A 24,948-nucleotide genomic window follows, 5' to 3' on the forward strand; every position below is an offset into this window, starting at 1 on the left:
TACAAGCGTTCTAAGCCAGACTTGGGCTCACAATCATATTTTATCTCTTACTACCTCTGTTACCTTAAAAAAGTTACTCAGTCTTTCCAAACCTCACAAGCAACGTCCTGACAGCTTTTAATCTGACACTCTTGAGAGTGAAATATACCGCTTCTGAGGACCACATTTATTATAGTCCCCACGTGCTTTAAAATTAACAAGCAAACAGCTAAACTTTTCTGTAATCCATTTATCCTCCCATTTAAAAAAGAAAAAGCTTTTTAATGGGAGGAATATTACTAACCCATTTTAAAGAAGATAAATGACAGGTAAAGTTAAAAAGTACATGGTGGAAACATTCTCCAGAGATGATGGAGCAGAAATAAAAAGAGAGAGGGGAACACTAGTTCCTGTGTCCTTCCATGACCCTGCCACCTGGCTAGGCATTTTATTTATTTATGTATTTTTGGCTGCATCACGTGGCATGCGGGATCTTAGTTCCCTAATCAGGGATCAAACCCATGCCCCCTGCAGTAGAAGCACGGATTCTTAACCACTGGACTGCCAGGGAAGTCCCTGGCTAGGTATTTTAATAATAGCACTAGCAACACAACCAGCAGACGCTTTCTACATTCCAGGCACTGCACTAATGACTTTACATGTATTAACATATGCAAGCCCTTGTGATACTCACATGAGACAGGTAATCTTATCTCCCAATAACACAGGAGAAGGAGGTTACTAGAGAGATTATAAATAACAAGATACATAAATGGCAGAACTAGACCCAGACTCAAAGTCCAAGCTCTTAACCACTTAGCTACCCACTAGGTACTCCCTACACTATAAAGTGACAAATTGTGGGAAAGCCTTCCCACGGAGCCCATTTTCAGGAGAGGAGATGAGTGGGTAGAAAGGGAAAAACAATGCGTCATAAAGCAGGTGTGAAAAGTCATCTCAGTTCCAGGGCAAAATCATTTGACTAAAATTAGTTAGAATTGTAGAACTTAGAGTCTTAGAAGGGATCTAATCACCACCGCTTATTTGGAACGTGGAGAAATTAAGGAAAGATGTGCCTGGTGCCACACAGCAAGTCAATGTGAGCCCCAGGATTAAAACTCAGGACTCTGGAACCTAAAAAATAAAACCAACTAGTGAATATAGGAAAAAAGGAACAGACTCACAGATATAGAGAACAAATTAGTGGTTACCAGTGGGGAGAGGAAAAGGGGGAGGGGCAAGATAGGGTAGGGGATTCACTGGTACAAACTACTGTGTATAAAATGAATAGGGGGCTTCCCTGGTTGCGGAGTGGTTGAGAGTCCACCTGCCGGTGCAGGGGACACGGGTTCGTGCCCCGGTCCGGGAAGATCCCACATGCCGCGGAGCGACTGGGCCCGTGAGCCATGGCCGCTGAGCCTGCACGTCCAGAGCCTGTGCTCCGCAACGGGAGAGGCCACAACAGTGAGAGGCCCGCATATCGGAAAAAAAAAAAAGTCTACAAGGATATATTGTACAGCACAGGGAATATAGCCAATATTTTATAGTAACTTTAAATGCAACATAATCTTTAAAAATTGTGAATCACTATGTTGTACACCTGAAACTTACATAATAAAACTCAGGACTCTGTCTTCTAGGCCCGACATGAGGTAAGCATGAGGTTACTCAGCTGCTAAATACCACCTTATGCAAATGCACTTCTTTTCCCAACAAATGGATGTTTCTTTTAATTTTTTAAAAATACCGTAAACATAAAAAGAAAAAAAAACTGGGCATTTCTTACTTATTTTCAAACATGACTCCCACTGAAGCTTTCTCTTCTAATTTCATCCACAGGAGTTATATTTGAAGGGAGCTGTTCATGGATCACAATGATTATACCTACACATTCAAAATCACCTTTGAGCCCCACAGAGACCATCAGAGCAGTTTCGGATTTGGCCCCTACCCAGTGACAGCTAATAGCAGCAATGCCTCGCGTGGAATAGAAAAACATGTAAGAAATTGATCTCTTTGGAAAGTTTCGCTTGACACCCACCCAGACTTGATACCCTTCCCACCACCCTCTCCCGTCTTCAACCTCCGGAAACCGGAGGTTAAAATTGTGCATGTTGGATTAAAACTCCCACCTCAGTGGCTGCCCTGCGTTTGCTCCCCAGATGATAGAGCAGGTCCTCAGAGGCTAAGCGCTGAGTGCTGGTGGAAGGACCTTCTCCATCTGGTCAGTGGTTAAATGAGGAAGATCAGAAGGGAAGTGAGAACTGGCGAGAACTCTGGCTTCATGGGGTGCGCTGATGTGCAGCCTATAGTGGGGTTCAAGTCTGTGTGAACTTCACCCTCACGCCCCACCAAATCCCAATCCCACTACCTGATTCAGGAGACGAGAGCAGAGAATCGGTAAAACAAACAAAAAACAAACGAAATAAAACCCAAAAAACCCCCTAAGGCAAGTCAAGATAGGGCAGGGTGGGATCATTCCTAATGACTGGGGGCAGCTTAGAAAGCAACAGGAAATACCAAAAAAGGACCAGAAGCCCAGCCTACTTTGGTTTTGCTTTAGTAGCTCTTTGGAACACGGAAATATAAAAGCTTGGTAAGGAAGCAGCGAGCTTCATTTCCTCTCTCTCATTCCCTTTTGACCTTTTCTGAAAGTTCAGCAAAAGAGGACCTGTCTCATTAAAATGACATCCAAGATTTTTTGTGGGATGACCTATCCACCATCATCATTAGAGTCTAATCTTGCCTGGATGTGTGCAAAATCAGCTACCTAACCAGGCTTGGTGCTTCTGAGTCCAATTTCCGTATGGCCCTGTGAATGATCTCTTCAAAATACAGATCCAATCCCTTCACTTCTCTGCTTAAAAACGCCCAGGGGCTTCTCAAGCCATACAATGGAGAATCCGACTCCTTGCCCCGCTCACAGGGTCCATGTAACCTGACTCACCACCCTCTCTAACTTAATGTCCAACCCATCTGCCTTGCCTGGACACACCAGCCATACTGACCTTTTCTTTTTTCTTATCTTTATATGTATTTATTTGGCCATGCCGCATGTGAGATGTTAGTTCCCGGACCAGGAATCGAACCCACGCCCCATGTAATGGAAGCGCAGAGTATTAACCCTGGACCGCCAGGGAACTCCCGACCTTCTTTTCTTCCTCAGAATAAAGGCTTGTTCCTACTTTGAGACTTTGCATATGCTGTTCCCTCTGTCTGGAATGCTCTTTTCCCAGATCACAGCACGACTGGGTGCTTTTGCATCTTTTAGATGTTAAATCAAATGTCACCATCCCCAAAAGGCCTTCCCTATCCTCAGTGTAAAGTACAGCCTGGACACTGTCTCTCATACCACACTGCTTTATTTTCTTTGTAGCTAGTATTTCTTTTTGGTTGTTGTTTGTTTATCCTCTATCTTTCACCACCAGAATGTAAACTCCACGGGAGAGGCCTTGGTTGATTTGTTTACCATTGTATCCCCAGGGCCTGGAACAGGGCCTGGTACACAGTAAAATGTGGGCAATAAATCTCTGCTCAGGGGAGGAATACTTTAACTGGTCAGAGTCTAGACACAGGTACCAATGAAATATTCACAAGTGATTTAAACATGTAGAGCATAATGTAAAGTGAGGATGTTCCAAAAACACCTCTCAAGCCTTGACCCAGACAGACTTACACATTTAAAAAACAAGCTTTCCACCCAGAGAACAAGGTGAGCTATTAATTCCTCACGAGATGAGACATCCTGGAGGAATTGGAGAGAGGGACGTATCTAGGACGTTCTTACTTTGGGATCTATTGAGTGGACAGGGTTTTAGATTTCACCCACATGATGTCAACTCCAGCTGAACAGGGTCCCTTTATATCATCTCTGGGTGCTGAGTGAATATGAGCTATTGACACTCTCGTTCAGAGAATGGCCTAGACTGACACAGATGTCTCCAATCCCAGTCAGCTGCGATTTCCCCTCAAGGTCTTTCAAGACGGTGCCTGCCCTCCCAGTGTGCAATCACTGGGAACTTCTTTTTTCACTATCAACCAACCATTCTCCTAGCTTCTAGGAAGCATGTAGGACATGTCACACGAGTGCTAAGCACTTCATGTGGGTAGTATCTTCCTTCATGCTGTGAACAACCCTAGGAGGAAGAAGTTTCATTGTTGAGATTTTATAGGTGGCAAAACTGAAGGGCAGAGAGGTTCAGTAACTTATCTAGGGTCACGTTGCTGTGACCTGGGGTAGAATCTCAGGACCATTAGTCGTATCAAAGTAGGACTCTTGGGCGTCCCTTGCAGGTTCACTGGGACTGGAGTAGGAAAACGAGAGACAGTAAGTAAGGAAAAAGCACCCGTGGCATAAAAGAAGTAGAAGAGGAAAGGAAAATGGGCCGGGGTGGGGAAAGTGAAAAAGAAGGGGAGAATTCAGTTAACCAAATATGAAATTGAGTAGCTGAGTAATCTGCCTTAGAAAAAATGTTAGTAAGTAACTGTTGCGGTGGGCTGGCTCTTTCCAGAGACCTTTCTTTTATTTACATGGGCCTTTTAAATTCTCTCATGACAACCCTGTGAGGTAGATTCCAATCCTGCTTCACTGTGTAGGTGAGAAAATTGAGGTTCAGAGAAGGTAACTGACGGACCCCAGCCCACAGGTCTCCACTAGGTCGAAGAGCTAGAAGGAGGCAGAGTAGGACTTAAATTCAGGCATCTGATTTGCAGTTTGCCCTGCATGGCCGTGTTACACGACTTCTGTTACAACGTTATTTCCCACCCATTCGTCTTTTGTTTTTTCAGAAGTATTTATTTATTTATCTATCTATCTATTTATTTATTTTTGGCTGCGTTGGGTCTTCATTGCTGTGTGCGGGCTTTCTCTAGTTGCGGTGAGCAGGGGCTACTCTTCATTGCAGTGCGCAGGCTTCTCATTGTGGTGGCTTCTCTTGTTGCAGAGCACCGGCTCTAGGCGCACAGGCTTCAGTAGTTGTGGCTCGCGGGCTCAGTAGTTGTGGCTCACGGGCTGTAGAGCTCAGGCTCAGTAGTTGTGGCTCGCGGGCTGTAGAGCTCAGGCTCAGTAGTTGTGGCACACGGGCTTCAGTAGTTGTGGCTCATGGGCTCTAGAGCGCAGGCTCAGTAGTTGTGGCTCACGGGCTTCAGTAGTTGTGGCTTACGGGCTCTAGAGCGCAGGCTCAGTAGTTGTGGCTCAGGGGCTTCAGTAGTTGTGGCTCACAGGCTCTAGAGCGCAGGCTCAGTGGTTGTGGCGCATGGGCTTAGTTGCTCCCTGGCATGTGGGATCTTCCCGGACCAGGGCTCGAACCCGTGTCCCCTGCATTGGCAGGCGGATTCTTAACCACTGCGCCACCAAGGAAGCCCCCACCTATTAGTCTTATATATTAAATCACACATAGCTTAGGCATTTTACATATCATCTTGATCACCAAGCATGTTCTGGAAAAGCTTGATCTAGATTCACCAAACCACAGCTGCTTGGTTCCTGCCACTATCTGAAAGCAAGGTCAGAGGTTTGCAAAGGTTTTCGTAATCACCTTTCCTCCTGGCCATACACTGAAGAAATATGGGCGGCCGCTAAAAACGTTGTCTATGTGTTTGTTAATGATTTTCAGTGAGTATCAGGATGGAATTAACCCCTGCCTCTTGTGCTGCCAGCCCTGTCCTGCTTATGTGAACACTCTGGGTGTAGGATGATTACCTATCGGTTAGGTGGCTGCCTGGGCCTAACTCTGTTATTCTAGTCTTAAGATGCAGTCTAGCACACAGTGCCATTAATTCAATGTGGAGAAGCTCCAGATCGTGTGTTCATTCATTCACTCAACCAATATTTACCGAGCACCTCCAAAATGCGAGCACTGTTCTCGATACTAGGATATATTTGCAAACGAGATCCACAGGGCACTGTCTCTGGAGCTTGTCCTACAGTGGGATTTCTCAACGTTGGCACTACTGACATTTGAGGCCAGTTAATTCTTTGCTTGGGGGGGTGCCCTTGTGCACTGTAGGATGTTTAGCAGCACCCCTGCCTCTACCCAACAAATGCCAGTACTCCCTCCCTCCTTGCAACAGCCAATGTCTCCAGACCCTGCCGAATGTCTCCCGGAGGACAAAATCATCCCTGGTTGAGAACAACTGCTCTAGAGATAAGGAGAAGAAAAGAACAATGGTGGTAGGGTAGGGATAGATTAGAAGTTTGGGAATGACATGTACACAAGGCTATATTTAAAACAGATAACCAACAAGGACCTACTGTATAGCACAGGGAATTCTGCTCAATATTCTGTAATAACCTAAACGGGAAAAGAATTTGAAAAAGACTAGATACATGTATATGTATAACTGAATCACTTTGCCGTACACCTGAAACTAATACAACATTGTTTGTTGTTTTTTGGTGTTTTAAAAAATATTTATTTATTTAGGCTGCACCACGTCGTAGTTGCCGTACGTGGGATCCTTGTTGTGGCATGCAGGATCTCCAGTTGCCATGCAGGATCTTTTATTGCGGCATGCGAACTTCCTAGTTGCGGCATGCGAACTCTTGGTTGTGGCATACACGCGGGATCTAGTTCCCCGATCAGAGATCGAACCTGGGCCCCCTGCATTGGGAGCGCATAGTCCTACCCACTGGACCACCAGGGAAGTCTCTAACACAACACTGTTAATCAATTATACTCCAATATAAAATTTAAAAAAAAAACAATTAAACAAGGTATTTTCAGATAAGAATAGGGCTCTCAAATAGCTCAACTGGCAATGCAGTTAAGTTCTGAGCACGTGCAAAATGCACTTCGAAACTCACTTCTTACCCAGGAAGCACGTGACTTCAGGAAGTGGATGAGGAGAACTTAAATTGGACCACTGCTCTTGACGGGTGGCTCCCAGGAGAGATTGGAGGGATAACCCTGTTTTCTGGATGTTAGCATACAACTGCTAGCCCCCTTTCAGCCTGGCAGAGGCTGGAGAAAAGCAAACAAGAAAAGCTATTTCTGTGGCTTCAGCACCAACCTGGCAAGCAATTTCAGTCAACTTTAGCAGACATTCCCCGGGGAAGGCATTCTCATAAAAGACAATCCCTTATCAGATCATCTCCTGATCTCATAAGGCTGGTGAAAAGAAAAGCCAGGTTTGAAAGAGAGAGAGAAAGGGAGAGAGAGAGAGGAAGAGAGAGAGAGAGGGAGAGAGAAAGGGAACAACTTACTAAGTCTGGAACGGAAGGCCACCAGGAGAAACCAGCCTGGTGTCAATGAGGTGCACACAGGATTTAGAATCAGGAGGCTTGGGTTTGTGTCCCAGCTTTGCCATGTAACTAAGAGTATGGCCTGAAAATCAGAGTCTCTCTCTAAACCTCCATTTCTGCCCCTGTAAAATGTAAGAATCAATCTCATTTAGCTTTGTTTGTCTCTTGTATTAATGCAGGTTGAACCTAAAGTTTACTTCAGAAGACAGTCCTATCACCTGTCATACGCTCAAGTTAATCGGCACCGATGATGCGTTAGGGTCTGTGCTAAGCCTGACACGCTTTATCAGCCCTACCGTACTGCAGTGAGTCTTATAATTAGTGGAAATGATTTGTAAGCTGTTGAGTGCTATTATGTTAACTGTACATGGTTATTTTAAGCTGGTTCAACGGTTGTTTTTCTTAAGGAAAAAGTTCTGCTGGGTTATTAAGAGGTCAAACTGTCACACTAGAGCTGAAGACTCAAACTGCCAGTGAAACCCTGGAGAGAGCAGGCAACCCAATAGCTGGAGATTAATTCCATTCTGATTTCTCAGTGATAATCAACAGATTAACTCAAATCCACCATTTGGAGCTGCCTGTGTGCACAAAGCTGGGGAAACTCTTGCAAACTCTTGCTCTGTACCTGATGGCCACCAAATGGTGTCCTGGACTAGCTACTCTTGTTTTCACCAACACAAAACGGAAACGAATATATGTTGACTGCCTTGTCTATGTCCTGTGCTTTGGCGTACATTTTATCCATCGAATTCTCACAACCATCCTGCCACGCAGACATTTTTGGCCCTTTGTTTTACACCAAAGAAGCTGAGACCCCAAGAGGTTGAAAGCGACTTGCCCGAGGGTCCCAGCTAATAAGGGGCTGAGCCAGGTTCAAGAAGGAGCTCACCAAAGAACCAGGGGAAAAACAGGTGACATAGCTTCATGAAAACAGGGTTCTCTGTATAAATTCATACTCTGCCTCGTTTTCCAATTAGAAACTCGGATGAGGCACTGATGAGAGACTGTCAAATGTTTATTTTCAGAAAACCATGCAGGATATTTCTGCTGCTTTTTTTTTTTTTTTTTCCAGAAAGAAACATCCTCTTTACTTAAAACCAGTCGTTAGGCTGTATTTTTAGGTATCGTGGTACAGTATCGATGAGTCAAAAAAGAAAAGAAAAAATGGGAGGGCACAGACACTGTAAACAGGAAAAGTCACAAAGTGGAACCAAGAAAAGCTGAGAACACAGCCCATGGGCCATGGGAGATTTTCGTTCTTGTCTGCATTTCAGGTTGACCAGAAAAGAAGTTCTCCGGTCGCCGGGTAGAAAATGGAAATTTTAGCTTCAGTGATTATGCAAGTAGCAGACACCCTGTGGTTTGGAAACTTTTTGCTTTGCCAACTCAGTTTTCTCTTTTCCCGTGAAAAAACAGCCTGTAGGAAGGAGCGAAAGTACTGCGTCTTTCAAAAACTTGAAGATAAAAACTTCAAGACAAGCACAGCTCGGGTGGAGGGATTTTAAAAATAAACTACCATACTTGTAATTTAAAGATACTCTGGGTACTGTTTATTCAGTGAAGCATATTTGGAAATCTGGACTCAATATAAGCCATCCACAGAACAAACAAATCACATATATTGCCCTGAAAACCTAAAAGTGTGCAAAAATTAACTAGAAAACCTAAATCAACTTTACCCTAATTTTAGAGGACACGCTTACTGACAGAGTTTTCATGTTTCAGTTTTTTCATCAGCTTGTTAGAATGTCTCTGCTTTATGCTTTTCAAAATCTCTTCGTTCTTTGGGGTTCATGTATATAAGGAGAGGCTGAAATAAGTCCTTAGGGAGGTTTATAATGAATACAAATGGATTCTACTAGGTCCAGAGTCCTAGCTTGGTGGATAGAAATGTCATATTTGGGTAGGGGATTTAGGAAAGCATTACCAACTAATGAAAACAAAAAAGTCAAACTCATTTGGGCCAATATAGAAAAATTCTTAATGTCCAAGACCCATTTTACCATCACAGAACAAACCTTCCCCCACTCAACCCAGATGCTTCTAATACTCGGTGATGAAACTTTAATGTCGCCTAATGCAGGTTGTGTTTTCAAAGAGGATTCAGTCTTTTTTTGAGGCTAACATGGGATTCAAAGATTAAAACAGAGCAAATCATAAACTGGAAGGCCACAGGTCAAGATGAGAGAAATTTGAAATAGGAACCCAAGAAGACTTCTGCGTGAGCACCAGGAAACAGAATGAGGAGAAAAGAATCCTTTGAGGGAGAGAATGGTGATGTGGAGCCGTCTCCTAACAGCTCATGAGCATCTACTGTCCCATTTTCAAGCTGGTTTTTAAGCACAACCAATATTAAAAATTAAAGTATGTCAACTTAAATCGAAATAAATTACATTAAAAACAAGGGTAATAAATGCTCACTAAGTTGGAAATAAATTCATCACTTTCCAATTATTTTACTCCCTTTTACTATTCTCTTTGCTCTTGAGGTTTTCAATGTCTAGTGAATCAGTGAAAGCAATGCTCTTTAATGGTACCTAATGCTCATCTTTCCCCAACTCAGTGTTGTGACCTTGGTAACATGAAGTCGGTCAAGGTGAGAGTATTTACACCATGGAAATTGGCAAATACAACCAATCAGTGCCCTTTTCCCCAGACAGCTGGTTGTTAACTACTTACCAGCACACCACTGGGGAAGTTCGATGGGAGAAGGAGGTCTGGGGGCAGGGTGCTGCTCTGAGCTCTAGGTCAAGATGTTGAGGCCACTGAGAGACCACATGACAAAGAGGAAAGAACAGAGGCTTTAGATTCCGACACAACTGTTCAAAGCTCAGCTGACTTAACTTTCCTAGGACTTATTTATTACATCTCTAAAATGGGGCTAGTAATGCCTACCAACAGAGCACAGAGCTTGACAGAGGCCAACATAACCGGGGCTTGTTATACTTTATTATTGTACTTGAAAAAATCCCCAGGGGACAAGCTCATTGCTGAGGTTCTCCTGACCCAGGACTACAACTCGCATATCAAATGTTCAGTGTCATTTGCTTTCCCTGTTCTTTTGCTACTGGAATGTAAGTTTCATTTGCTGCTGCTTTCCTAGCCCCTAAGACGGTGCCTAGCCCATTGTGGAGCTAAATAAATATGTGTGGAATAAATGAATTTCCCTTCATTTCCAGCTCCTGATTCCCCCCCACCCTTTTTTTTTTTGGTACGAGGGCCTCTCACTGCTGTGGCCTCTCCCGTTGCGGAGCACAGGCTCCAGACGCGCAGGCTCAGTGGCCATGGCTCACAGGCCCAGCCGCTCCGTGGCATGTGCGATCTTCCCGGACCGGGGCACGAACCCGCGTCCCCTGCATCAGCAGGTGGACTCTCAACCTCTGCGCCACCAGGGTAAGCCCCTGATCCACTTTTGAGTTTTCTGCCTATTTCTACTGTTAAGGTCTCATCGGCAAGTGAGGGACTCCTCGGCTTCTTAATGGCCAGATTCCTTCTGGAATCTATCAGACCATTGGAACTCTTCTGCTAAAGCACGCCACTGTGACCTTAAAGCCTCGATGAAAGACGTTTCCACCTTTTTCATCACAAGCAGAATTGAGCCTGTGTCATTATGCTCTGTCGGCAAGTTTCTCCCCATTTCTATTCCTGCTCTGAAATAATCTCAGTTCCGTTCTGCCCCCGTCAGAAGGGACCAGCCTTGTGAGAGGAAATCTCACCCGACACTTGGGGCTGTAACCAGGGAACCAAATATCTCCCCCTGCGGCCCTGCCTCAGTGTTGTTTCTTACATGTGCTCTCATAGAGCAGCATTTCTGAAGGTTGGGGGTGGTGGTGGTGTGGTCCTTTAAAGAAGGATGGCTGCCTCTCGTAAGAGTGGCCTGGATGGTGGATTACGCAAAGTCATTGGAAAGTCATCAATTTCCAGAATTTCTAGTGCTTTTCTGATCATACTTGCTCTAGTCGGGGCGGGGGGGTAAATCAGGTTGGAGCCGCCCATTCAGCTACTTGGTTCAGGGCAGTGCTTAGGCGCAGCCCCTCACAAGTCCAGTGGGCATGATGCCTGTTCCTGGTGCTGCCTCGAACTGGCTGGACACTTCAGGGAAGCCACTTACCTTCTTTGAGTAGCTGCTGTAAAATGGGGATAATTTTGCCTAAGTGCAATATAAGCGTCCCATAAGAAGCAGCCCTTACTACCCTTTAAAGTATAGTATATTATTTAAGAAGTGTGATGGTCAAGACCATAGGTTCTGGCGTTAGTCAGACTTGGGTTTAAATCCCAGCTCTCCTCTATAGCACCTGTTGGTCTTACACAGATACTTCACTTCTCTTGAGCCTTGGTTTCCTCACCTGAAAACAGGGATAATAATAGCACCCCCCTGCCCAGGGCTGGGAGGGTCACATGAGATAATATACATAAAATGCTTAGCAGAGTGTACACTTTACAAATGGTAATAACATGTAATATTATTATACTTTTCACTAATAAAAACCAGGTAATTGCTACAGGCCCCTTCAGTGTGGGTGTTCTCAAAGGCCACGTTCAGGTACTGAGCAGGTGGTGGGCAGGTTCTTTTCTGTCCCTGAACTCTACAGAAGAGAAGGAAGCAAGAAGCTCCGGCCATGTATAAACTTGTTCTGAACGTTTCAATTAGTAATAATATCACCTTGGCTGTCTGGAGTGCTTTAAACTTTCAAAGTGCCTTGGCCTCTATTTCTCCTTTGAAACTTTACAGCAAGTTTTGATGTGGCAGAAGTGTCATATCCCTATTTTTCTCTGTTAATTCATATCCTTTTCATACTTCAATTGAAGTATATTTGATTTATAATATCATGTTAGTTTCAGATGCATGGCACAGTGAGTCATTATTTTTGCAGATTATCCTCCATTTGTCATATCCATATTTTACAGATGAGGCCATGAAGGCTCAAAGAAGGGAAGTGACTTGTCTGTGGTCACACAGCTAGACAGAGCCAGATGTAGAGTTCCTTCTTTGTACTGCCCCACACCATCTCCTGGCCCTTATAAGAGTATTCACGAAAAAAGTAAAGTTAAAAGAAAAAACAAAACTAAAATATAAGCCAGCTCCTGCCTGCAATGCTTCCTCCTGTGCATTTTACAGTGGGAAGGCTCCCAGGACATTCAATTAGAATTGTAAACGAGGATGCAGTGCTCCCAACCCAGGGGTGCTCTGGGGAATCTGCAGTGCTCCGTCAGCAGGGTCCTGCTGCCTTGAGCACTCACCTTGTCAGTCCCTGAAGCCTTTTTTTTTTTTTTTTTTTTTTTTTCGGTACACGGGCCTCTCACTGTTGTGGCCTCTCCCGTTGCGGAGCGCAGACTCCGGACGTGCAGGCTCAGTGGACATGGCTCACGGGCCCAGCTGCTCCGCGGCATGTGGGATCTTCCCGGACCGGGGCACGAACCCGTGTCCCCTGCATCGGCAGGCGGACTCTCAACCACTGCGCCACCAGGGAAGCCCCTGAAGCCTTTTATTAGACTGAAATCAGTGAAGAGAAAAGCACTTTTGAAGAATTGGAGAATTTTACAATAGCCCTGCAGATAAAAGTCTGAGGGGAATGATGAGGAGTCAGACTTGGGAAGATCTGGAAAAAGAACATTCCAGACAGAGGCCCAAGAAGTGCAAAGGCCCTGTGGCAGGAATAGGCTTCATTTGTCACACAACTTTTTTTTTCATGATTACACTCTTAAGGAGCTTCTCTAGACATTTATTTTTCCCCTTATGCCCTCCTCCCTCATGAAATTTTAATATCACAGATATATTGTATATCTATTGGGTAGAGTTGAGCTTTTGAAGTCCACAAACTACTGTAATATCAGAGGTTTTAATGTTTGCCCCCAAGAACCAATTTTCACCCTCCTTGGAGAAAAGCTGTCCCACTGAGAATGCGCAGTTTAAGAAAAAAGTAGCAGCAAACGTGGCTGGAGCTTGGCACCAAAAGGGAGACTACAGTAGACAAGGTCAGGGGATCAATGAGGGGCTCATGAGTGGTCCTCAAAGTGTGGTTCCCGGACTCACAGTGTCACTATTAACTGCAGCTCGCTAGGAATGTGGAGTGGCGACCAACCATCTGTGTTTTAGCGAGCCGTCCAGGTCACTCTGTTGCATGCTGAAGTCTGAAAACCCCTAGGCTATATCAGGAGTTAGGAGTATGGGTCCTATTGCAAAGGCAGTGGGAGGCCATTGGAGGCTTTTAGGCAAGGGGGAAACAAGATCGGGGGACATTTGTAAAGGATAACTCTGGTTCCTATCAGGAGATGAGACTGGGAGTGGGGTGGCAAAAATCAAAGAGAGAGAGAGAGAATGACAAGACTGTTGCATTGGTCCTCATCCATAAAATGGACATACACATATGACCAACTTTATCAGCTTGTTGTGAGGGTTAAATGAGTGAGTACTTGTCAAGAACTTGGCACAGTGCTTGGCACCGAGTGACTATTACTTATAAAAAATACCAAAACTATTCTGTTTTACTCTTAATTCTCTCTTCCAAACTCCTACTGGTTAATATCCAGATTCCCCCACTCCCTTCAGATCCCTCTATTTTTGCCCGTGTTACCAATTTAGCCGGCGGGCGGGTAACATATCTCTGTGGGCTGGTAAATCTGTAACATGTTTACAAGGCTACTCCAGGTCATGGTGAAGGTCCACAGTGTTCTATTCAGTTTCCTTTCTTTTTCATTTTTCCTATGAGATTTAATGTTGGCCTAGAAAATGAAACTTCATGTAAAATCTGAGTTTTAGAATCACTTCTATCATTAACTTTGGACAGTTTTTGCATCTGTAAAATAGGAAGTGAGATCCGCAGGGTTAAGCACGCACTTTGGCATCAGGCAACCCAGGATGCAAGACCTGACTCTGACAATTAGCTGGTGGGACTCTGGGCCAGTCATTTAATCCCTGTAAATCGGTTTCTTTATCTGAAAAATATCGATAGTAACAGTGTCTAACTCATGGAGTTGGGGCTGAAACACTAGAACAGGTAGAAAGAGCCCAACACAGCACCTGTCATTCTGTTAGCCACGATGAATGATGATGACAGTTGGACCTGCTATAGGCGCAGTGTGGCTACGTGGACCGCTAAGAAAAATGTAATTCCGCAGCTCCCAGAAAAGGCGGAAAACATATGGGCTTGGAAAAGACATCAGTGGGACAGACTGATGACACAGATAAAACATCCTCGAGCAGGATGCTTTGTGCATACACAAAGGTAAATGGATCTGGAATAATCTAGCCAGATCAGGAGAACTTCCCTCCATGTGTCCATCTCACAGGAATGGGAGGTTCCCGAGAGGGTCTTCTTGACCGAGGGGGTCTAGCTTTGGAGCTGACCCAATTCAGTTGGAAGAAAAGCTTCCATCACCCATGCGGCCCACCTCGTCCTGCACCGCCTGCTCCCTGCCCACCCTTCCCCTGGTCTTGCACTCTTTTCCCTTTTGCTCTCTGGGCTCCAGCCACACTGGTCTTCTTCTAGTTCTTCTTTGTATGATCTCCTTCCCACCTCAAAGCATGAGGGCATTTGGAAAGTGCCTGGCTAAACCAATTTACCCTTAAAAACACAGATTAGAAGTGAGTCTCTCATAGAAGCCATTGTGTAGTGGTTAGGAGTGAAGACTCCGAACTCAGATCACCCGGGGTTCAAATCCTGACTTAGACGGTTTGCTAGTGGCACCACGTGGCCAAATGACCTCATCTCTTTGTTACTCTGTTACCTGATCTGCGTAATGGAAACAGTACTGGTGCCTTGCTACGAGCTTTGAATAAGCTGATGCAGAGTGTGTGGAATAGCCATAACTCTTACTCTGAGTGTTATGTGTTCCTTTAGCTCTCTAAACTGCTCTTCCGCAGCACTTTACACAACTGTAATTGAAGAATGATGTACTTTGTTATATAATATCTGCCTCCAGGGACCCTATCTGTCTTCTTAATCCCTGGACCCCCGAGCTTATAGCTGGCACCTTGCAAAAGCAGCTGCTCAATAAATGTCTACTGGATGAAAAAATGGAGTTGCTTATTCATTTTTTAAAAACTGAGACCACAATGGAGACTTCTTGTTTCATATAAAACATTTAAAAGCTATCACGGGTTGATGCGTAGTTTCCTTTAAAAACAAGGAAAAAAGAATAATGCAAAGTAAGAGCTGTGGCATGTCGGACCTCAGCACTTGTTCTAATAAAGAGGGGTGCCTGCACTTGAGGTGAGCGCTTGGGGACGTGCGCGGTTACTACGAACAAGCTCCCAGTGCTGCAACTGAAATATAGTGGTTACTGCGAAACCTCTGCAGATTTTCAGGTGACTCCTTCAAGTCAGGTGACTGTTCTAATGGTGAACAGAGCAATTACTTACAGGTCCCACTAGAGTCACCTTACTCTCAACACAAGGCCAAGTACCAAGAGGGTGCCTGCCTCACCCACACCCCCATTGCTGGTAGAGGTATAACTCCTCTCCGACGAGCAGTACAAACAGCTACGGAGGAGGAGGTGGCAGGACTTGCTCTTACGTTCTAAATACCTTCTATGGAGCCCGTGTCAGTTCCAGGATCACACACTTCTAGAGGGTTCAAATAAGGTTAAGTGCTAAGGAGTTCCAAAAAGCTCATTTCTCGGTGTCACGCACAGAGGCCAGCTAGTTTCTCACCATTTCTCTGAAAGATACATACATTTATTCCATTTCCTCAGCTGGGATACAGGAGCTCTTACAAGTCTATTAGTGCTGGTAGAGGAGTTTGCAAACACCTTCCTCCAAAGTATAAACAAAATGTGCGTGTGAGAATCTTTCCAGGAAGACTTTCTATAACTTCTGTCAGATTTATATTCTGGGTCCACGTCCTTAAAATGGTTTAGAGGGCTTCCCTGATGGCGCAATGGTTGGGAGTCCGCCTGCCGATGCAGGGGGCACGGGTTCGTGCCCTGGTCCGGGAGGATCCCACATGCCGCGGAGCGGCTGGACCCGTGAGCCATGGCCACTAAGCCTGCGCGTCCTAAGCCTGCGCTCCGCAACGGGAGAGGCCACAGCAGTGAGAGGCCCGCGTACCGCAAAAAAAAAAAAAAACGTTTAGAACTAGATCCTTAAAATGATAAACACTTGACCTCAAACCCAAGACGGAAGTCTGCAAGAGACATACTGCAGTTGATTACTTATTTGTGAACTTGTGCCCCGTGAAATACAGACAAATGTCTGCAGGGTCAAGAGATCTCATGTGTCCAAAAGGACGGAAGGCTGATGGATACCCTGACAGTGACAAGATGTGGGGTAATGAATAACTGATTCACATTGATGCTATCATGAGCATGAAGGGCCCTGAAAAAAATTACCCATTCATTACTTTGAATACTCAGTCTTCTGGTGGTGTTTACATATTTTCATATGTATGTACCCTTGTTTTTATTTGCTGTACTTGGGATAGACGTATAATAATGTTACTTAATAATATTAATTGCCCAGGCTTCCCTCGTGGCGCAGTGATTAAGAATCCGCCTGCCAACGCAGGGGTCACAGGTTCGCGCCCTGGTCTGGGAAGATCCCACGTGCCGCGGAGCAACTAAGCCCGTGTGCCACAACTACTGAGCCTGCTCTCTACAGCCCGTGAGCCACAACGACTGAGCCTGCGCTCTAGAGCCTGCAAGCCACAACTACTGAAGCCCACGTGCCTAGAGCCCGTGCTCCGCAGGAAGAGAAGCCACTGCAATGAGAAGCCCACGCACCACAGCTAGAGAAAGCCCGCACACAGCAACAAAGACCCAACGCAGCCAAAAATAAACTAATTAATTTAAAAAATATATATTAATTGCCATTTACTATGTGCGTCTTCAGTGCCAGAGGCCAGCTCTAATCCCCTCAACAACGTAATAAGGTCATTTCAACTGTGCCTGTCATAAGGCCAGAGGGGGTCACTCAGTTCATAAGTGGCCAAGCAAGATTTATGTGCTAAGACTCCTGCCACTTCCTCTCCCCCTTTCATTTGGATAGAGCCTACCAAAAACAGAACCTTTACCAGTGGACTCCTGAATGCTTTACAGTGTCACTGTTCGCTGGAATTGACACTGTTCCATTTCTACCTAAGAACACCCGTCAGTTTAATCCTTTGACCTCAAATCATATTCATGACATTCCACTACTCACAGCCATTTTATGTCAACAGCTTTTCCACTCCCCAAGAGTGAACAGTAGATGAACTAAAAGTCAAGCTTGGAAGAGCTACTGAGACTCACTGGAGAGTTCCAGTTTGCACTCCCCCACTGGACGGAGCTTCATATAGTGGCTGCGTCTCATTCACCTTTGTAAGCCTGAGCCTGGCACACCGGGTGGCGCAAGACACACCCAGGAAGTATGTGTTGACTTCTAAGGAATTTGGAATCCAAGGAGCAGTATTGTATTTCAATACAAGAGGTAATATTGTATTTCAATACAAGAGGTGTATCCATGACCCACAAAGTCTGGATTTCTTCCTGGATAGCATCTCCATGTCTGATTTCAGTTTGCAGTTTGGGGAATTTCTCCATTTCCAACTTTGCCTTCTTCCCATTGCTGCTACTCACAGGCTGTCCCTGGCTCTACAGGCATCTGAGTCATGTAGTCCATGCCCTGAATCCCTTTTTGTGAAAAGGAAAATATCAGTGGAAAGGAAGAAAGAGGGGAGAGAAGAAGGAAAAGGGGAGGAAAAGAGGAAAGAAGAGAGGGAGCGGGTGGCTAGCAGAGAGGGAGAGACAGCTGCAACTGATCTGTAAAGAACCTGTAGTGACTTCAATTAAAGTTAGAGCATTTCGAAACTGAAAAGGGGCCTCAGCACGAGACTAACTTCTTCACCCACAAATGTGGGTTCGGAGGCCTGGATAGGAAAAATCAGCTCTCCAAGGCCATAGAGCTTATCAGTAAGGGGCAGACTTAGACCCGGAATCCAGTTCTCTCTCTCACACTGCTCTTCAGATAAAGATTTCCTATTGTGGAAGGTCAGCTTCTGGACTAACCTCATTCCTGACTGGAAAAACTGAATATGAATACCTCTAATAGAAAGGGTGGTGTACAGTCAAATCATGAAAAAACGGGTACAAACTCTGCTGACTTGTTCATTCTAACTTGCAAGGATAGAAGAAAACCAAAAGAGGAAATAAACCAAGACAAGAGGACAGAAGTGAACATGTACTTTACAGCCCTACCTACAAGGGCTTCTTTAAGGGAAAAAAACACATCTAAAATAAACAGAGAATGTGCCCAATATCACCCTTTGCTTTCACTGCTTTTATTGGAAGGATAAACTGTTTGCCTAAACTTGGCAGATTATACTAACATATGTTAATGTATATTTTACCTGTACTCAGCTTTATCTTTCCAGTTTAGAAAAAGTCTTCCATTTAAAAATTTTCATAGTTTTCCAGCATTAAGCAGGAAAAAGTCTTAACTGGAGCTTCATGGAATTCAGATCAGGGACAAACAAATGTGTCTCATACTTGAATTATGATGTTGGAACAGGCCTCTACAAAGAGCTAACTAAATATATTCAGGTTCTGACAATATTTTCAAAGCAAAGAGAAAGTGTTTTAGTACGTTTTTACCAAGTACTACAGCTTGTTATGACTAGTGACAAGGCTGCTGGTTCTTTTTCTCGGGGTCCTTCGTGTACCTGCCCACTGGTTTCTGCCAGCAGTTGGAAGCAGTCCATAATAAGCAGCAGAGCCTCCTTTGGGACGCAACTTCCACCTTTCTATTCCAAGATAGAAATGAGTGCATGAGAAGAAACTCATGCTGCATGAACTGCAGAGATGCTGGAAATTAGACAAAGCCATCAGCTGGTCCTAGAGACAGCATTGTGGTGGACACAGCACAGACTCAGGACCCAGCAGAGAGGGCTCTAGCCTGTGCCCTGCCCCTAATGGGATAGGAGAGCTTAGGAAAATTCCTCCACTACTCTGGACTTTCATCTACTCAGTAACAGCATAAGGGGACTGGATGACTCCAAAGTGACTTACAAGGTTTTTTCCAGCTCAAATATTCCACGGCATGAATATATTTAACAATTCTACTCAGGACTTCCCTGGTGGCACAGTGGTTAAGAATCCGCCTGCCAATGTAGGGGACACGGGTTCGAGCCCTGGTCCGGGAAGATCCCACATGCCACTGAGCAGCTAAGCCCGTGTGCCACAAGTACTGAGCCTGTGCTTTAGAGCCCGCGAGCCACAACTACTGAGCCCGCGAGCCACAACTACTGAAGCCCGCGCGCCTGGAGCCCACGCTCCACAACAAGAGAAGCCACCGCAATGAGAAGCCCGTGCACCTCAACGAAGGGTAGCCCCTGGTCGCCGCAACTAGAGAAAGCCCATGTGCAGCCATGAAGACCCAACGCAGCCAAAAATAAAAGTTAATTAATTTTAAAAAATTCTACTCAAATAGTGTTATTAATCCACCACTCATCCCCCGCCCTCCGCATAGTTATTGAGCACTCTCTCCATGGTGGCGGGGGGCGGTATACTTGACCATAAGAACCTCCATTCCAGTAGTTACCACTTTTCCATGTACTACAAATGAAGGATGAAAATAAATGATGCACTAGAACACAGAGAACGTGCCCTGGAGTGGAATTTGGTATGTCTGGGAATATCTTAGATCCTCTGCTAAGAGATGTACTTTTTGATTCCTGAAGGGGCTGCATTACAGAATGGTCTTACTTCTAGCGGGGTTCTATGGCCTGAGTCTAAGAATAGGATCATCTAACACGAGGCTCTGGGTGACCATAATGCCGCTCTGAGAATCCAGGTCAAAGGACTGCATTTTGGATACGATCACGTTCCTTTCTACTCCTTCAGATCATTAGATACCTTTAAACAGGACTGATTTAGAAACAATCGATTCATTTCTAAGGACATGCTATTGTGTTAGATTATGACAAGAGGGTCCGATCCCAGACCCTATTGTGATATGTTTGTTTCCCTGACGTTTCTCTTCTCTACCTAATCCTGCCCACTTCCTCCACAGACTTCCTCCTATACCCAAGAGCTTTGCAGCCTCCTGGATGAGACAATTTCCTTTGTTTTCTGAAGTCTACCCAGCTTTTCCTCCCCTCCTCCATCTCCAACATCTACCCATGAGGGGAAAAAAATGGACACATAGAATTGGACATTATGAGTTTAGCATAACCACATCAGAAGGGAGAAAGAAAAAAAAAGCTTCCCTTTTAATTAGATTGTAGGACTTCCTTTGACAAATCATAAAGGTTTTATGAATTAATTGATAGCCATCCCCAAAGATGGCATTTCTGAGGTCTCTACCTTGAGCCATTGAATTCTGGTCACATAAAGTCCTCATAAACTAGACTGAGGGACGGAATTCAATTTCCCTGCTTCTGTCTCGAGGCAAGACAGGGACGTACATTAAAAGGTCCTTTTAGAAAAGTTACTAATGAGTTCTAGTCCCCCACAGGATCTTTCCTGCCAAATGCTCACAGAAATAGAGATGGCTCCAAAACCCTGTGCTGACGAGATGATTAACAACTGCAAATCTCAAAGCATTTTCATGCTGCTTACTGACACCGTTCCTGCCCTTGCCCTGTCCTTTCCACATCCATAAAAGGGCTCAAGTCTTTAAAATTAAAAAAAAAAGAAAAGAAAGAGAATGGTAGTGGGATGGCATTAGGGGGAAGCGGTGAGGTGGAATTATACACTGCAACAATAATTACCAAAGTTCTGAAATAAAAAAACAAGAAATGAGCCTTTTAGGACTTTTAGGGGAACAGAGATAACGGTTCAAACAATGACAGGAAAACCCTCCGAAAGATGAGCGTTAAGGACGATCTTCACTGTGGTATCAAACTGGAGGAGATTCAACTCTTTTGGAGAAGGAATAACTCTTTGAAAAGACAAACATTTCTTGGAGTTTCCTTTTTTGCAAGTTGGGTTCTGAAATATTAGTACGTAAGTTCGTCCACCCCCCGTATAACATTAAAATCTGCCCTCAATTCACTAAGAAATGCCAGGAAGAGCTCAAGAAGCACCATTATACTGTCTGTAGTCAAAAGATTATAAGAGAAATTGTTCTTACCTCCGAACCATGGTCTCGGCTCATTTAAAGGGACCGGAGAGAACGGGCAGGACAAAGGACACATATATTAAGCACTTGTGATGTGTGTGTGTGTGTGTTTTCTCCCAATATAAGCTGGTGGAAGTAGGGACCTAAAAACCCCGACGTCTTCCGCTGCCATATAATCACAAGGAAATGACCTTACCGTTTGTTGCTTTGATTAGAAACAAAAGGCTTTCAACATGAGTCAGGAGAGCAGTGGGAGAAAAAAAAAACCAACAACCCAAAATTTCTGCTATTTTTTTTTTTTTTGCCACCTAAAGCTTTTCTTCATAACATGTTTAAAACATATGATGAAATGTTGTTTACTGATAATGCATGATCTGCATTGGATAATAATTCAGAGATGGGCTATGCCATCTAAGAATCCAAACTTCAATTTTGGCTCTTCAATCTTTACACATTCTGAATTTAATGAATACAAACAGAAATGACACTTAACTGTGCCACCCACAGCCATTTTACACCAATAGCTTTTACACTGAGAAGGAAACTCAGAATTCCACGGGACAAACTTCATAAGATCACTCAGCATCAGTGATGCCAGCCACAAACAGAAAATCCTAGTAAGATGCCTTTGGTCGAGAAAGGATTTATTTCATCATTTGCATTTAACTAAGTCATTACTACTGAAATTGCTCAATGGATAGGGAATAATCAAAATCCATTATACTTCAAAGTAAGGCAGAGAGAAAAATATATAAAATCCAGTAAAAATAATAAAACCACTTATTAGTTTTAGAATGGCTAAGTAAGAGCCTGTGACATGGTACCATGTTTTTCCCACCTGAAAAAAGAATCTTCTGGATTTTTGTGCAAGTGAGTGGTATGGTTAAGAACATGTGTTCTAGAGCCAGACAAACCTGGCATTTTGTAGCTGTATGTTCTTGGGAAAGTTACTTGACCTCTCTGAGAATCCATTGCCTCCTTAGTATATAGGGATAAAAATCCCTATCTTATTAGGGGTGTTGGAGGAATTAAATGAGATCGTGCATACAAAGCACAAAGAATGTGCCTGGCAGACAGACATATATCATGTATTTAAATAAAAGGTGAGGTGCCCTCCCCCCTACCAAAATCCCTTATCTCTCAAAAATGAGAGAGTAGCTTTATCTTCAAGTCCTTTCAAAGACTCCAGTTCCTTTGAACTACAACATACTGTCGGGGGAAGACACAATACTTTGAAACAGCCTCATTCAATAACAAGTTTGTATGCTTATAAAGATTACTTGATGAAATCAGTAGAAAAGGTGGCAAAGAAGTTAATACAGATCAGGTAGTTATTATAGGCATGTGACTTCACAAGTGGAGGGGCTGAATGTCAAAGCAAACAAGTTACTTAAATATTACTTTAGTTTTTGTAATTTTTATTTATTCATTTGGTCGCACCGGGTCTTAGTTGCGGCACATGGGCTCCTTAGTTGCAGCAAGCGGGCTCCTTATTTGTGGCACTCGGGCTCCTTAGTTGTGGCATGCGAGCTCTTAGTTGCAGCACACATGGGGGATCTAGTTCCCCGACCAGGGATAAAACCTGGGCCCTCTGCATTGGAAATGCAGAGTCTTAACACCTGCACCACCAGGGAAGTTCCAAACATTACTTTAAAAGGCCACACGATAGGTGGTTATGCTGGAAGACCATACGTATACACCTCTAGGATGAATGAAAAAGGGGGGGAAAAAAAGTCATGCAATAATACTCCCAGTGAAGTATCATATATGGAGATTGAAAAGTGCTGTACTATTTACAAGAGCCAAACTAAATGTCCATGGACATATGAATGGATAAAGATGTGGTACATATATAAAATGCAATATTACTCAGCCGTAAAAAAGAATGAAATAATGCCACTTGCAGCTACATGGATGGACCAAGAGATTATTATACTGAGCAAAGTAAGTCAGAAAGAGAAAGACAAATATCATATGATATCACTTATATGTGGAATTTAAAATATGACACAAATGAACTTATCTACGAAATAGAAACAGACTCACAGACATAGAGAACACACTTGTGGTTGCCAAGGTTGGGGGGGGATTGGGAAGGATGGATTGGGAGTTTGGGATTAGCAGATGCAAACTATTATATACAGAATGGATAAACAACCCAAGGTCCTATTGTATAGCACAGGGAACTATATTCAATATCCTGTAATAAACCATAATGGAAAAGAATACGAAAAAAAATACGTATATTTATAACTGAATCACTTTGCTGTATGCCAGAAACGAACACAACATTGTAAATCAACTATACTTCAATAAAAAAAAAAAGAACAAGTTCTGTAGCTCAAACAACTTAGGCAGAAGCAAAGATGCTGTGCTTGGGTAAGCCAGAAGGATGATTTAAAGAGGGCCTTTTGTTTCAGGGCCAACAGATGCATGTGGAGAGGCTGAAAAAAATTACTTCATAAAGAGGGAAAGTGCAAGACAGGAATCACCCAAATTATTAATCCATAGGACAAATGATCTTAAATATTAGAAGTAAATACTGGACTACTTCATCTACATTGCTAAATTTTTATACATTCAGGTTGGCCTAAAACACTGGTTTTGAATGTTCTTAGTGGGAAGATGAGTGACTTTATATTTGAGGGAACCTTCTATTTAGGTATATATAGCAGGAAAAACTCAAGAAATGGTCACTTTTCTCACCAGGTTGAATAGCCTCCTGAGAAAACTAGTGTGACATTTCCAATTTTAAGGTAAGAATTTTTCACTGTCGAAGGACAATCAGAATTTTGATAAATAGTTTCAGAATCGAGGCAACAGAATGGGCTAAAACTAGGAGATCAAGGCCAACATGAAGAACCAGGTGAAGTGACTTGACAGACCAAATACAGGGCTGGGGCAAGGTCAGGGTATGGTTGTGGGAGCACCGGGAGGATTAAAACTAGATGATCAGAGTAAGTATCTGTTGTTTTTGCCCATCCAAAGTCTGTTTCACTTTTTCTAATCACAGATCCCCGCTTTTCTATGACAGCACCATCCAAATCATTAGGGTGACCTAACCTCAGGCCCCTATATCAAGGGATAATTAACATGCGATTCAGGAATAACCAATAAAAATACCCGGCCCCAATATTCCCTAGTTATAGGGATGAGGGAAGAAGGGTATTTGTCTTTGTTCTGGAGTTAAAAAGCTGTTGGGATGAGAGCCTGGGGTACCAGAGTACTTCAGGCCAGACAGAAGTGCTGGAGAGAGACAGACTCCAATGACTGTCTGAATCACTATAATTTCTATTTCTACTTAAGCTAATTTAATTTTTTTTTAAATTGGTTTGCAAACAGAAAGGTCCGATCTAATACAGCAGTTCATGGGAGACAGGATAACTGGAATCAGATACCCTTCATCAGCTGACCAATACTGTTTAACAAGTTGAATGATTATCGACACAGAATTGGGGACCTGGGTGGGAGGCCAAGGTACCGGGGATTCAGCCTTGGGTAAAAGGATAGTTCCTGCAGCACTGGGGCATCAGATAGGAGCTCTGTGGTCAGTGCATTAGTTAGGAAAAGGTCCTTTAGAAATAGCATAGGGAGGCCCGCACAGGAATAGCAGAAAGTCTCACTCTACATCCAACCTGAAACCACTGCTCTTCCAAATGGCTCTTGCCGGGCAGTCAGACACGGGGCAGGG

The 24,948-nt window shown here is 43.9% G+C and overlaps 1 protein-coding gene across 4 annotated transcripts in view; it reads right to left on the bottom strand.

Annotated features, from left to right (window-relative positions):
- FRMD4B (FERM domain containing 4B) overlaps nt 1-24,948 on the bottom strand; it is a 275,548-nt gene that overhangs the window by 135,830 nt on the left and 114,770 nt on the right. Inside the window, exon 1 of one of the 4 annotated variants that reach the window (XM_060022882.1) lies at nt 21,270-21,343. The exons of the other annotated variants lie outside the window; for them this stretch is intronic. Within the exon in view, the coding sequence (XP_059878865.1) occupies nt 21,270-21,293 (24 nt within the window). The 5' untranslated portion in view covers nt 21,294-21,343. Of the gene's footprint in view, nt 1-21,269; nt 21,344-24,948 lie in introns of those variants that run through there. 4 annotated transcript variants of the gene reach the window in all.

This window comes from Delphinus delphis, chromosome 10 (genome assembly GCF_949987515.2).
Source record: "Delphinus delphis chromosome 10, mDelDel1.2, whole genome shotgun sequence".
Lineage (NCBI taxonomy): Eukaryota > Metazoa > Chordata > Mammalia > Artiodactyla > Delphinidae > Delphinus > Delphinus delphis.